Below are 15083 nucleotides of genomic sequence, written 5' to 3'. Positions count from 1 at the left end.
ATGATTTAACCTGACACATATCACAGAGGATTGGAACATTTTTCCCGGTATAGTGTCATTTTTGACTGCTAAATTTCACAACACGGTAAGGCTACCCGTACTTGGTGCAATACTAATGCCAGTCCATCAAAATATGTCGTCATTTGAAAACAGTCAGTGGCACGTAAAACTTGGAAACCGCTTTCCTTATATGTTTTTTTTTTGTGTGTGTTTGTGTTTTGCATTGTTGGAATGTCACTGATGAGTAAATCTTTTCTCCATTCATCCAGCCATTCGCCAAACTGCATATGCTCACTAGGGTCGCAACAAATAGATAGTCTATTTTTAAATATTGTTTGTGTGTTTTTTTAAATTATGACTATATTATCTTATGTTGACAGAAAGTGCTTTTTTTAAACCAGGATTTTTTTCTAGTACTGCTGTGGGGATTTTTAAAGCTTTTTTTAAAAAAAATACAGTATATCAAGTGTAATTTCTTAACTTTCTTAATTTACCAAATAAATAGTAATTCGCTGGAATATATTGAATATGGTACTTTTTAAAAGATGTTCCATAGCTAGAAGGAGTCATTCATGTGGTGGAGAGCTCATTCCCTGCAAACTGTCGTATCTGTGGTGCTGTGGTACTTAAATGAGCTGGAAAGCATTCTGTCACGTCATTTTTTTCCACTTACAGAACGACTGTTAGTTGTTCCTGTGCAAGTCTGTGCTCTTATAATTTGTAGGTATGTGAATCTTGTATGCAAGGTGATGTGACTCTTTCCCCTTGATTGACTGTCGACATGTTTCCAGTCTCTCACCCAAAGTCAGCAAGACATGTGACCCTGAACATTACAAAAGGTAGAAAAGGGATTGTCGGCTGGCTTCCTCTCTTCCATTTTCTCTCCACCTATGAGGGTTTCTTAGCATCTTTTGGTGCATAGTTTTGCAGTGCTACATTGCATCGCACAAGATTGAGGGCCCTGCACCTCTTTTTTACATGTCATCCCGCAAATGGCTTTTCCATCTGTGCTCATTTTTTCCCAAAACAAAACACAGGAAAGGCCTCTCTCCCAGGAGAGTGCCAGAGCAAAACAAGACACACATGTTTGCAATCTTTTTTTTTTTTTTTGGTAGCTGAATGTCTCACATTTTCAAGTTGAGAGACCACGTGAGAAGTGTCTGATTTCCAGACTGGAAATGAATTAAGAGAAATTGAAGAGAGCAGTTCACACTGTGCAGCCAAAGAATAGGCACTAACTTCAAGTCAAAGTTGACTAGTTTTTGTCTTTTCCTCCTTGACTTTAGGTTCCCTCCCATGTAGACAATGGGCCACATTCTCCCATAGTGCAAACACACAAATATGTGATTCATCAATATGTTTGTACTTTAATTCATTCAATACCAGCCAATTCTGAACCAACTCTGAAAAGACGTTTAAAAATGTCTTTGGGAGTGAATGAGTTAAGAGGTGCGCACTCAGCCAACAAATCGAGAACCTACTCAGACCACATCACAAATGCTCAGCTTTTGAAAGAAAAATCTCACACCTCCTGATGCACAATGGCGTTTATAAAAGCAGTAATCATTATAATAATCATTTTAACGATAATAACTTCCCTGTGCCATTCAAATGCATGTGCGTGTGTAGTGCATGTGTGTTTTCGTCACTCAATGATTGGGCAACCAGAGAAGCCTTCGAAGCGATCAGTTTTCCTGGTCAATTCAAGGCTTTTATTTTTTCTTTTTAATATCTTGAACATTTCCCAATGTTTACATTTGTAAAATGACCATCCAAAAAATCCACGGCACACGCTCTGCTGCTGGCTTGCTTCTAACGTGACTCGGCCACCATGGCTCAAACAGTTTATGTACTGTTACTTCCAATGTTAATTTCATGATATGGACTACCAGGGGTTTCAGTATCACTTTTTTTGGACTCGAAATGCTTCATTGCTGTCCTACTATATTTATTCATTTACTGTCCAAGGGCAACACATTTGTGCAATTTTATCGTATAAGAGATGCAAGTACACCTCTTGAGATGAGTTTCTTGATTGATTAATTGATGATTAAGTAATTAATTAGTAACATATCAAAGAATAAAAAATATATATATAAAAAACCCGATTTGAAAAAAGCGACCGGTGTGAAAAAGCCCTCCCTGATGAAAATTTTCTGTTCACCAGCGTTATTATATGTTTTCAGTTTCTGTGTTCAGCAAGCTTTCCAATGACACTAACCTCTCGAAAATAGGATTGACATTAAGACAGTTTTGAGAACCATCTCTCGCAACTTTAAACTTTCGCGTATTGGTTGAGATGCCGTCAAACTGGTGCCCTTCTATAGGAGAAATAAGGGCGGCTCTTATGCAAATTGAGGCGCAGCAGACATGAGTGATCGTTTCAAATTAATTTGGATTCTTCAGTATACGCACAGCAGTGCGAAGAAAATTGGCCGACCCGCACAATTTATGATTCCAACGGTGAACGGTTTGCCGAAACGCCCAACTTGTGCGCAGAGTATGAACATTTCTTTGCTGAATGAGGCCCAATGTGAGGGTTGGCAGTGATGTTATTCCCCGCCTGTGTTTTGTCATCTTTACTTGAATTTTAAGCATCCATTGTGTCCCGGCTCACAAAAATATCTGACTTATGTATTGTGTGTTTGGTAAACAAAGACACAAGGCCACACTCACCACATGCTATCTTTATTCTACTTCTGTCATATGACTTTGCAGAGCTCTGGATTCTCTGCTCTTCTTTGGCAGGACAGATATACCTGGGATTTGTAGTTCTCAAATTTTTGTCATTTTCTTGGAGTTAGACTTATTTAGTACATTCATTTGGTTTCTACTATAAAGATTGAGGGACAAAATGTATTTGATGGTCAAGTCTAATGATTTCTTTTGTATTACAGATGGGGTAGCGGTTCACTTGCATGACTTCGTTTTAGGCAGCCAGCGTGGGTACAGTTGCCACCCAGTGAGGCTGTGAATCTGCATGGTTGTCTGACTCTCTCTGCGCTGGGATTGATCGACTACCAGTCCATGCTGTAGTCTCTGTAATAGAAAATTGTTGGGTAAATGATGTTACATTCAGCAGCACGGCAAACAAAATTTCATGGTTTAACGTAGTCCGTTTTGTTTTCCTTTAAAGGTTGTCCCATACATGATGGATTAATGGCAAATTAGACCTGTTAAAAAATGTGTTTACTCCATCATTTTGTTCAGAATTTGAATGCGTTGACAGACATCCACTCTGTCTTTGTCATAGCTTTAATTAAAAAGAGGGCATGTCCATTTTCAATCATTTGGAAAGGACCTTTGGCATCTTAATTACAACTTATGTCATTTGTCTGAATTCCTGTCACCGTGGAGATTCTTCTGTTTATGAGCGAACAGAGTTGCAGGGCATCCTGTTATGCTGCCACTTTAAGTACAGTAAAAATGTGTTTTACTTCAGATATGTTTGATCCCACCGAGCTGGTCAGTCTCGGGTAATGGGGTGTTTTATTGTTTATGATGTAACGCAGAAGGCGAGGTGAGATAGATCCATGCATCCATTTTCTATCTTGCTTGTCCTCATTAGCATCGCGGTTCAGTTAGAGCCGAGCTCAGCTGACACCTCCTGACTCCCTCAGAACATGCAACACACAAGAAGGCCGGAACTGAAATTCAAATTCCGAACCTCAAAACAGCAGATTTTCCAACCAATATTCCATTCCATGTTCTCTGGCTGTTATTTGGAAATAAGCATACTTTTAATGTATTGGTGTGCCTTCCTTTAAGTGTGTTTCATATTCCTTGACAGAACCTCGATATTCAAGTTGAGGATGTGCGGATTCGGGCCATCTTGTCATCGTTACGCAAGCGGATCCCCGTGACAGAGGGCTACGTGGAGGTAAAAGATGGCGGTAAATGGAAGCAGATCTGCAACACAGACTGGAGCCACTTGAACAGCAGAGTCATCTGTGGCATGTTTGGCTTCCCTGGAGAGAGAAAATACAATGCCAGAGTCTACAAGTGAGTATTCACATTGGGTAAGGTTGGATTCTGTCTTGTGCCGGTGTGAGAACTGGATCACTGCATGTCATTTCGAGAAGAGTTCATGGTTTTGAAATGCTAGTGGTCTTGTCATTCTACAGTGAAACTCCTCTACAATGAGACCTACTGTACATGGGCGAAAATACCCGGTAGTGTGAAAATATGTTCATGCATTCAAGCCATTACCACTTTTCTGCTCCCCCTACAACGAAACGTCCCCCTGTTCCGTTCTACGAAATCTTTTTCTCTGCTCCTGCCTCGCAACAAGATTCACTACAACAAAGCAAGCCTTCTGCAAAATTCTAATCCAACCTCAGCATGCCACAGCGACCTCTACTGCTTCGTTCGGAAACGGCGACAGCCACCACCACACTGTAGTGATGGGAATTCCGGCTCCTTTTAGAGAGCCGGCTCTTTCGGATCGGCCCCCTAAAAAGAGACGGCTATTTCGGCTCCCAAATGGCTCCTCAGTTTTTTTTATTGCTTAAATTAATTTAATACCAAAAATAACGTAATATTATGTGTAAAATGAAGTACTAATGCAAAAAATAGACATTATATCAAATATTTATTATTTATATGGCTTTATTTATATTCTTCTGAACATACTCAACATGGAGTGCTACAAAAATAAAAACAAAGTACAAAGACCCATCTCAAAACAAGGTCGTCAAAAGTTCCAATCTCTGAATGTGTGTATTTATAACCTTTTAACTATTTACAGTAAAACAACATATGTAAGCTATGAATACCACACAACAAATTATAAATTAAAATTTGTAAAACAAAAAAAAAGCAGCATTCAGGTAAAGGTTTTAGCTTGCCTTTAGCGAAGATTGGCATGAAGAAAAACCAAGTGCCTCAGCTTTGAGGGGTTGATCCTGTTTCTCCTCTCTGTTAATATTTGCCCTGTTTTGGAGATTCTCTCTGAGGGGACAGATGTTGCTGCAACACACAGCCAACACAAAATGGATGAAAATCCCTTGCAATCATTTTACCTAGTTCCTCGTCAATTGTGTTCTGTTTTGCTGGTTTTATAGCTTTTTGCATAAAGTGGCTCATATAGCTCTGGGTTGTACATCTAGGCAGTTGTGACATTGCAGCAGCAGCAACCGTTGCAGACACACTAGCACTTTCATTAATAGCTGGTCCCCTTGCTTGTCTTTTCTCTTCAAATTGTACTGATGGGTGGACATTTCTGATGTGCCTGTGCAGGTTATTTGTGGAGCCTGGTCTATGGGATATTTTAACCTTGCACAGTCTACACGCTGCCTTTGAACTATCAATAAAATTGAAATGAGTCCTTATTTCACTGCGTTTCCTATCCATTTTCTCACCTTTCCACTTTCCACCGTGTTGTTTTTTTTCACTAACTAGCTCTCTCGTCTCCTCGTCTGTCTTGTTCGCGTGCTGCTCAGTGTGCTGCTGTGTGTGTCTCTTCTCTAACCCCTCCCCCTTTTCGAAACTGCAGCCCGCGCGCGCGTGTGTGGGTGTGTGTAAATAACTATATGCTCAGACTTATGCACTATTGGAATACATTTAAAAAGTACACATGTACGTTTTTCGTGTGTGTTCGTGTTTACGTCTGAGATCAAATTTGCTGCAGTGAAAAGTCCCGTTGTGAAAAATTTCTTGCTGCAAACATGATTTTGTCATAGAGGAGTTTCACTGTAGAAGAATAATAGGACCGCCAAACATCCACCATTAATGCGACATATAGTAGTATCTTCCTAAGTTTTTCTTCAGTTGATAATGCAGACCATTGCTTGTGATGAGATTGGATGACAAAAATGTCAGGAAATGTCACTCAGGAAAGCCAGAACCGGGATCGAACCTTGCACCTCCGCACTGTGAGGTGGACGTGCTGAACTTGAGCACCGTGCCGTCGAGTGCTGACATCGTCCGACATCTCATTATCTGAATGTGGAATACTGTGTCACAGTAGTATCCCACTTTGCTGGTGTCTGTTTGAAAGGCACTGGCTGATAAAATGGCGGATCAATCGGATTTGTGCGTGAACTGGCCATGAGCATGCAGCATGCTCTTTGTTCCTCTTTGCATCAGGATTTTAGCCTTTGCGCGAATCTTAGTCGACCCGTGTCGTGTATTTTGTTACGTTCAAGGTTTTTATTTCAAATGTGAATTGATGTCGATGTCTGCACGTGCATGCATGTGTGTTCCATTATACATTTGTCTGCCATCGAACTGCCTGTACTCAAGCTTTTGTTCGGTCAACTGTCATGTATGATTATACTGCAAACCATTCCATTTCATTCTTCTGACAATCGATAGATGCACTTTCGTATACTATCCATATCAACACAGAATATACTGTTGTGGTGAACCTTTTCACTGGGAACTCAGTTTCATTAAATTGCATTATCTGTCATTAATTTCACTGCTTGAATATGAGCTGAGCTTCATAACTTTGTGAAATCAGGCCTGGACCCCAGAGGTAGACTCGATAGGCCTTGTAGAGCAATCGCCTTGCCAGCTGGCTTTTATTTTCTTTGCTTGCTAGCAAAATTACGTAGTTGTGACTTAATATTTCCTACCAAAATGTAAAACCTACCAAAGTTATCTCATGGGCATCGTTCTATAAACAACAATTTAACTGATTTCTGATGTTCAGGGTGTTGCTTGCATGAGCCAAACATCATCTGATTAATTGTAGTTGACCATAAAATCGCACGCTATTGCATTGAACGCTAAATTTAGTATGTGCAAAGCCTGTAATTTTCCTTTACTGCAGCAGAGCATGGCGACTCCTTAACTTTCCATCTACGTGTCATTCAGCTCTCGCTATGACTCCTTGTGAAACGTGCAGTGTGTTCTTTAAGGCTGCCCATGAAAGGGGCCAAACTGGCTGCTCTCTAATAATCTGAATTTTCACTTTGCTCTGAGACATCTGCACGATTATGGTTTTATCAAGAGTTCGTTTAGAGTAGTAGCCAGTCGGTTTGAACGACTTAAAAATACATTCAAAATGGGGATTATGTAATTGTACACGCAGGTGGAGACTTGGAAAAATAGCTGAGAACTGTATCAAAGGAGGCATGCATATATATATAATATAAGCGGCTGGATAGCTCAGTTGGTAAGACGGCGGTTCGAATCCCGCTTGGGGCAAAAATGAGCACATAACACCATCCAGTGTGGGTCCTTGGGCAAGATCATCCAAGCTCCATGAATACATCAAGGAGAAGGCTCCAACGGATGACGTACTCAGCTACAAGTACCTCGGTATACCACAAGCCAATGGCAATCTCAAACTGGCAACAAGGAAAGCGGCTACGGCCAAATACCTCCAGCGAGTGAGGCAAGTCCTAAGAAGCCAGCTCAATGGCAAGAATAAGACCCGGGCAATAAACAGCTATGCCCTTTCCAGTGATCAGATACCCTGCAGGAAAAATAAGGTGGCCAAAGGAAGAGATTCAGACCACGGATGTTAAGACCCGAAAGCTCGTTACCATGCATGGAGGGTTCCATCCCAAATCCAGCACCCTGAGACTGTACGCAAGCCGAAAGGAAGGAGGCCGGGGACTAATGAGTGTGAGAGCCACTGTCCAGGATGAAACATCCAAGCTCCACAAATACATCAAGGAGAAGGCACCAACGGATGATGTACTCGGAGAATGTCTCAGACAATGGGGAACAGAAGATGAGGCGCTGGAAGAGGGACCATCATGGGAGGACAAGCCCCTACACGGGATGTACCACCGGACCATAACTGAAGTGGCTGATCTCAAGAAGTCCTATCAGTGGCTAGAGAGGGCTGGCCTGAAGGACAGCACAGAGGCACTCATCCTGGCTGCTCAGGAGCAGGCCTTGAGCACCAGAGCCATCGAGGCCCAGATATACCACACCAGACAAGACCCAAGGTGTAGGTTGTGCAAAGAGGCACCAGAGACGATCCAACACATAACTGCAGGGTATAAGATGCTGGCAGGGAAAGCCTACATGGAACGCCATAACCAGGTGGCTGGCATAGTCTACCGAAACATCTGTGCGGAGTATGGACTGGAAACCCCAAGGTCAAAATGGGAAACACCTCCGAAGGTGGTGGAGAATGACAGAGCGAAGATCCTGTGGGACTTCCAGATCCAGACTGACAAGATGGTAATGGCGAACCAACCAGATATCGTGATCATAGACAAAGGGCAGAGGAAAGCCGTTGTAGTGGATGTAGCGGTCCCAAGTGATGGAAACATCAGGAAGAAGGAACATGAGAAACTCGAGAAATACCAAGGGCTCAGAGGGGAGCTAGAGAGAGCCTGGAAGGTAAAGGTGACAGTCGTGCCTGTGGTGGTCGGAGCACTCGGGGCATTGACCCCCAAACTAGATGAGTGGTTGCAACAGATCCCGGTAACAACATCGGACATCTCAGTCCAGAAAAGTGCAGTGCTGGGAACAGCAAGGATACTGCGCAGAACCCTCAAGCTTCCTGGCCTCTGGTAGAGGACCCGAGCTGAATGAGGGACGGACACCACCCGAGGGGTGAGATGAGGATTTTTTATAAATATATATATATATATATATATATATATATATAGCATACGGGAGACGGTGGTTCGAATCCCGCTTGGGGCAAAAATGAGCACATAACACCATCCAGTGTGGGTCCTTGGGCAAGATCCTTCACGCTAATGCCTACCTCATACAATGATGAGAGACAATAAAACGAATGACATGCCGGCTCAGACGTCGCCCGGCCAAACAAGGTCTGCGTCAGGTGCTGGGGAACCAGAGCACCTTGATGAAAAATGGGCTACTGGAACAAAGCGGAGATGGGCGAGATGCGATAACATGGCTCTGTTGGAATGCTACTACTCAAGCAACCCTAGTCAGAGGGGTTACATACAGAGAATGTGGGCTAAATGGTTACTTCGAAACCCACAGTCACGGTTGACCACGAAACAACTAGTAGCTCAGTGTTCCAACATCCACAAACGGCAACTGCTGTCACAACTTGAGATTGATGAGGTACAACGCAGGTTCCATGGTGAAGGGCCCCAGGCTGCCAGATCAGAGGAGGAGGTCATACAAGAGATTGGGAGGCAAGCCCCAATGAATGCAGATGAAGAGATTGGGTGGCCAGCCCCAATGAATGAAATGCTGAGCGAGGCAGCAACTGACCTGAAAGCTAAGATCATGGCGAGAATGAAAGCTGGGCAACCTAGAAACCGATTACAACGGCTATGTGAAGTACCATCTGAAAGTTTCATAGAAAGTGTGAATGCAGCACTGCGGACGATCCCTACCGTAACGATCACAGAAACCAATGAGCTGATATATGCTTCAGCATCAGTGATCCTGGAGACTCTGGGCTATAAGAGCAACCATGGAAGCCATGAGATACGTTACCCACCATGGAAAAGACGGTTGGAGGCTAAGATCAAGGCGGCCCGGAAAGATGTGAGTCAATTGACGGAGGCCCAGAGAGGTGTGATGAAAAGGCCGATACCCGAGAGGTACATCCAGATGACCATACCTGAAGCACTCGAAACTGCCAAACAAAGGCTCCAAGCCTTGTCCAGTCGCCTAAAGCGGTACACGAAAGAGAATGAGGCCAGACGAATAAACAGGCTGTTCGCAACACAACCTGCGAAAGTGTACGCTCAGTGGCAGGGTCCTAACAACAGAGCTGACCCACCAAGACTGGAAACTGAAAGGTACTGGAAAGGCATATGGGAGAAGGAGGTTGCACATAACAGCAGTGCACAATGGCTGGTGACCCTGAGAGAGGAGCACAGCAACCTCCCTGAACAGAACCCAGTTACCATAACAGTGGCAGACATACAGGAAAGAGTCTCAGATATGAAGAACTGGACAGCACCAGGCCCGGACATGGTCCACACCTACTGGCTAAAGAAACTCACAGCACTCCATGAGCGCCTAGCAGTACAAATGAACCAACTGCTGAGGGATGGGACTCACCCAGAATGGCTAACCGAAGGGCGAACGATCCTGATCATGAAGGATCCCTCGAAGGGTGCAGCCCCATCCAACTATCGGCCAATAACCTGTCTCTCCACAACATGGAAGCTCATGTCAGGCATCATTGCGGCTAAGATAAGTGGACACATGGATCAATACATGAACGAAGCACAGAAGGGCATTGGTAGAGATACCAGAGGAGCCAAACATCAGCTCCTGGTTGACAGAACAGTCGCACAAGACTGCAGGTCCCGACGTACCAACCTGTGCACAGCCTGGATTGATTACAAGAAAGCCTATGACTCGATACCACATACATGGATCACTGAATGCTTGGAGTTGTATAAGGTGAACAGGACCCTAAGAGCCTTCGTTGCGAACTCGATGAGAATGTGGAAAACCACACTTGAAGCCAATGGCAAGCCACTTACCCAAGTGTCCATCAAATGTGGCATATACCAAGGTGATGCACTCTCCCCACTGCTGTTCTGCATAGGACTGAACCCCCTAAGCCAAGTAATCACCAAGACAGGCTATGGATACCGCCTCAGAAATGGAGCTACAATCAGTCACCTCCTCTACATGGATGACATAAAGCTGTATGCTAAGAGCGAAAGGGACATAGATTCACTGATCTACACAACCAGGATCTACAGCAGCGACATCGGGATGTCATTCGGGCTTGAGAAATGTAGTCGGATGGTGACTAAGAGAGGAAAGGTAGTCCGCACTGAAGGGGTCTCACTCCCTGAAGGAACAATAGCAGACATTGAGGACAGCTACAAGTACCTTGGTATACCACAAGCCAATGGCAACCTCGAACTGGCAACAAGGAAAGCGGCTACGGCCAAATACCTCCAGCGAGTGAGGCAAGTCCTAAGAAGCCAGCTCAATGGCAAGAATAAGACCCAAGCAATAAACAGCTATGCCCTGCCAGTGATCAGATACCCTGCAGGAATAATAAGGTGGCCAAAGGAAGAGATTCAGACCACGGACGTTAAGACCCGAAAGCTCCTAACCATGCATGGAGGGTTCCATCCCAAATCCAGCACCCTGAGACTGTACGCAAGCCGAAAGGAAGGAGGCCGGGGACTAGTGAGTGTGAGAGCCACTGTCCAGGATGAAACATCCAAGCTCCATGAATACATCAAGGAGAAGGCTCCAACGGATGACGTACTCAGAGAATGTCTCAGACAATGGGGAACAGAAGATGAGGCGCTGGAAGAGGGACCATCATGGGAGGATAAGCCCCTACACGGGATGTACCACCGGACCATAACTGAAGTGGCTGATCTCAAGAAGTCCTATCAGTGGCTAGAGAGGGCTGGCCTGAAGGACAGCACAGAGGCACTCATCCTGGCTGCTCAGGAGCAGGCCTTGAGCACCAGAGCCATCGAGGCCCAAATATACCACACCAGACAAGACCCAAGGTGTAGGTTGTGCAAAGAGGCACCTGAGACGATCCAACACATAACTGCAGGGTGTAAGATGCTGGCAGGGAAAGCCTACATGGAACGCCATAACCAGGTGGCTGGCATAGTCTACCGAAACATCTGTGCGGAGTATGGACTGGAAACCCCAAGGTCAAAATGGGAAACACCTCCGAAGGTGGTGGAGAATGACAGAGCGAAGATCCTGTGGGACTTCCAGATCCAGACTGACAAGATGGTAATGGCGAACCAACCAGATATCGTGATCATAGATAAAGGGCAGAGGAAAGCCGTTGTAGTGGATGTAGCGGTCCCAAGTGATGGAAACATCAGGAAGAAGGAACATGAGAAACTCGAAAAATACCAAGGGCTCAGAGAGGAGCTGGAGAGATCCTGGAAGGTAAAGGTGACAGTCGTGCCTGTGGTGGTCGGAGCACTCGGGGCAGTGACCCCCAAACTAGATGAGTGGTTGCAACAGATCCCGGGAACAACATCGGACATCTCAGTCCAGAAATGTGCAGTGCTGGGAACAGCAAGGATACTGCGCAGAACCCTCAAGCTTCCTGGCCTCTTGTAGAGGACCCGAGCTGAATGAGGGACGGACACCACCCGAGGGGTGAGATGAGGATTTTTTTTTTTTTATAAAAAACCTCTTCACCTCTGGTGAGCATGTATATAATACTTACATACATATATATTTTAGGCGGCCCGGTAGTCCAGTGGTTAGCACGTCGGCTTCACAGTGCAGAGGTACCGGCTTCGATTCCAGCTCCGGCCTTCCTGTGTGGAGTTTGCATGTTCTCCCCGGGCCTGCGTGGGTTTTCTCCGGGTGCTCCGGTTTCCTCCCACATTCCAAAAACATGTGTGGCAGGCTGATTGAACACTCTAAATTGTCCCTTGGTGTGAGTGTGAGTGCGAATGGTTGTTCGTTTCTGTGTGCCCTGCGATTGGCAGGCAACCGATTCAGGGTATCCCCGCCTACTGCCCGAAGACACCTGGGATAGGCTCCAGCACCCCCCGCGACCCTAGTGAGGATCAAGCGCCTCGGAAGATGAATGAATGAATATATATTTTATTTTTTTTAATTCTGATCAAAATCAAAGTGTCCTCTACACCAAGGCTGCATGCTCGCTTTTTTTCTTTGACTCTCGAACCACCCAATTGCCACCACCTTGGTCCGCCATCTGTCGTCAATGTAAGATAAGCATTGGGCCAGAGGTAAAGCGGTTAGGGGTGAACAGTGGTTCATTTCCATGGGACAGCACCACCCTCTCAAAACAGGCTAATTTAAGCATAGTTGAAATAATGTAGTGTAAAGTGTTCTGTAATTCATTCTGTAGAACACAGGTGTCAAACTCAAGGCCCGAGGGCCAGATGTGGCCCACCACCTCATGTTATGTGGGGTGCAAAAGCAAATCAAACATGTCAACTTCCATGATGCTAGCTGAAATCTGTAACAAAATTGATCCTCATCTGCAATAAATAAGAAGGATATTGTAAGAATTTTCTTGTAACCAAACCCTTCATGGCAGTAACTTAAACAATAGTTGAATAAAACATTTTTTTTCACTTCTTTCTTCTCTCCAAGGGAAATGCAATTATAATGTGGCCCGCGACAAAAATGACTGTGTAGATATAAAGACACCTTGGTACAGGTTAACAGAAAAACACTGTTTTTACACTCTTTTGCATTATCATGACTGAACTCAGAGTGCATGGTGACTTTCAGGCCAGATTAATATCTTCATCATTTCATGATAGCAACATAAAGTGTATCAGTAGAAATTTCCTTCCGTTCTTGTTCTATCAAACAGCGCAAATCTGCATTCCACCTGGCCCCTAATTGCCCGCCTGTGGCTAACAAAATTAATTGGGATTCTTATCCTGTCTCAATTGAAAAGCAAGCGTTGCCTTCACGATCTGTTTTTTCCACATTCATCTTAGATGTAGGACAGTAGTTTAGGATGTGCTGTTGTATTTAATGAGCGTAATAAATATTTACATAAAGTGGGATTCCTTCAAAAGACAGATTAGCATCCCAGCTGGTCCCCTGGTTGATAGCACAATAGGTTTTTCCATGTTTATTAAGTATAAATCTCTTAATTACCATTTGTCATCATTGCAAAAATATACAACAGAGTATAAATTCCACTTCACCCGGAGGGATAAAAATTAGTTCAATGAATACAAACTACATCGTGCTGAAGCAAATCTAATGAAATCAAGTGTGTTTCTTTTCATAACCCCTCACCTTTTCATGTATATTCCAATGAAAATCTTACACATCTTTGCAAATTTTAGATTTGTCAGCTCAAATGAAAATATCCTTCATGCAAGTACTCGGTGGCAAAATGAAAACCTAAATGGTCACAGAAGACCGAACAGTGATCATAATTGAAAAACAACACGCCACGCCAGTTTTAATGGGCTTCCCTTGTTGGCTCCCTCACTCTCTAATGTACGTACCGTAGTCAGTGTATACTACGGTATATTTGCATACATAAACGTGCCTGTGCGGTTCAGTATCGTAACTGATGCCTTCCTTCTTGATCCGCAGGATGTTTGCTCGCAGGAGGAAGCCCACATACTGGGAGTACGCAGTCAACTGCACCGGCAACGAGGCTCATTTGTCCAGCTGTAAACTGGGGAGGGATACATCCTTGGGGTCGAACGGAACCTGTGTTGAGGGGTTGCCCGTAGTGGTGAGCTGCGTCCCTGGCAAAGCCTTTGCTCCTTCATCAGCGACTGGATTTAAGAAGGCCTTCAGACAAGAGGTACAGTCTCACTTAACCGCTGCTCATATTTGAAAAGCACTTTGGTTGGTGTCAGTTGAATAGTAAATGAAAGCACCCATTACAATGGTCAGACCACGGGGGCACTGAACCCTCAAATATAACTTTTTTTTTTCTATGTGGTTTTATTTTATTTTTTTAACTCAAGCTAGTATGATGAATTGAAAAATCACAAGCATTTTCACGGGTGGGCACCCACCCCCCCCCTTGGTCCACTCATAAACACAGGTCTGGCAAAGCCTTTATGATCAAGTAGTTTGAACTAAAAACGTTCACCTCAGGTAAAAGATGCAAACTTTGATACATGAGAAATGGTCTCCGATATCCAGTTGAAGTGACTTTTGGCTTGTGACCCTACTGGATACACTCTAGTCTAGACGCACCCGTGATTTGGAGGAACAATATGAAAAAAAAAACACTTAAAAATTGTTTTAAACATCTTTAAAGTAGTTCAGGAATATTAAAAGACATCCAAAAGAAAAGCAGAAATACACTTCAACTCGAGTAATCCGCACAGTTCTCGCTCTCGCTCCATCTTACTGTCAAGATTGATGTCAAGACTGTTGTGCAGCACAACTCTCCAAATCAGGGGAAAAGCATGCTTGCGTCAAGCTGTTTATGTGCCACTTCCAGTTAAATTGTACTAGAAAACTGACACATAACAAGGAGAAGTAACTATTTTACATTTTAACATCAAAATGTTCAGTCAACCCACATCATTTCATTTCATTATCTCAAGTCTGACAGTTTAATGTAAGCATATAATGCAAACCACCCAACATGGAACTGAATGTTATCACACAGTCGAAATCTTCTCGCAACTGCTACTTGATCACACGGAGCAGCAACACATATAAGCAGGGCAAAACCAGTTGGTATGTGTTTGGGAGACGGAGTGGAT

At 44.0% G+C, this 15083-nt stretch overlaps 2 protein-coding genes across 5 annotated transcripts in view; one reads left to right on the top strand and one right to left on the bottom strand.

Annotated features, from left to right (window-relative positions):
* Nucleotides 1–15083, bottom strand: part of LOC127602307 (golgin subfamily A member 7-like) — a 362070-nt gene that overhangs the window by 308182 nt on the left and 38805 nt on the right. The gene's annotated exons all lie outside the window — the stretch shown is intronic.
* The window catches only part of loxl2b (lysyl oxidase-like 2b), a 48227-nt gene that overhangs the window by 13164 nt on the left and 19980 nt on the right, over nt 1–15083 (top strand). For all 3 annotated transcript variants that reach the window (XR_007962724.1, XR_007962723.1, XM_052068227.1), the window contains exons 4-5: nt 3791–4002; nt 13948–14164. Coding sequence is in view for 1 of the 3 variants with exons in the window: in XM_052068227.1 (XP_051924187.1) it covers nt 3791–4002; nt 13948–14164 (429 nt within the window). In the remaining 2 variants the exon portion in view is untranslated. The remainder of the gene's footprint in view (nt 1–3790; nt 4003–13947; nt 14165–15083) is intronic.

Source organism: Hippocampus zosterae, chromosome 6 (genome assembly GCF_025434085.1).
Source record: "Hippocampus zosterae strain Florida chromosome 6, ASM2543408v3, whole genome shotgun sequence".
NCBI lineage: Eukaryota > Metazoa > Chordata > Actinopteri > Syngnathiformes > Syngnathidae > Hippocampus > Hippocampus zosterae.
The sequence above is the reverse complement of the archived record's forward strand: the minus strand, read 5'-3'. Positions and strand labels throughout refer to the sequence as shown.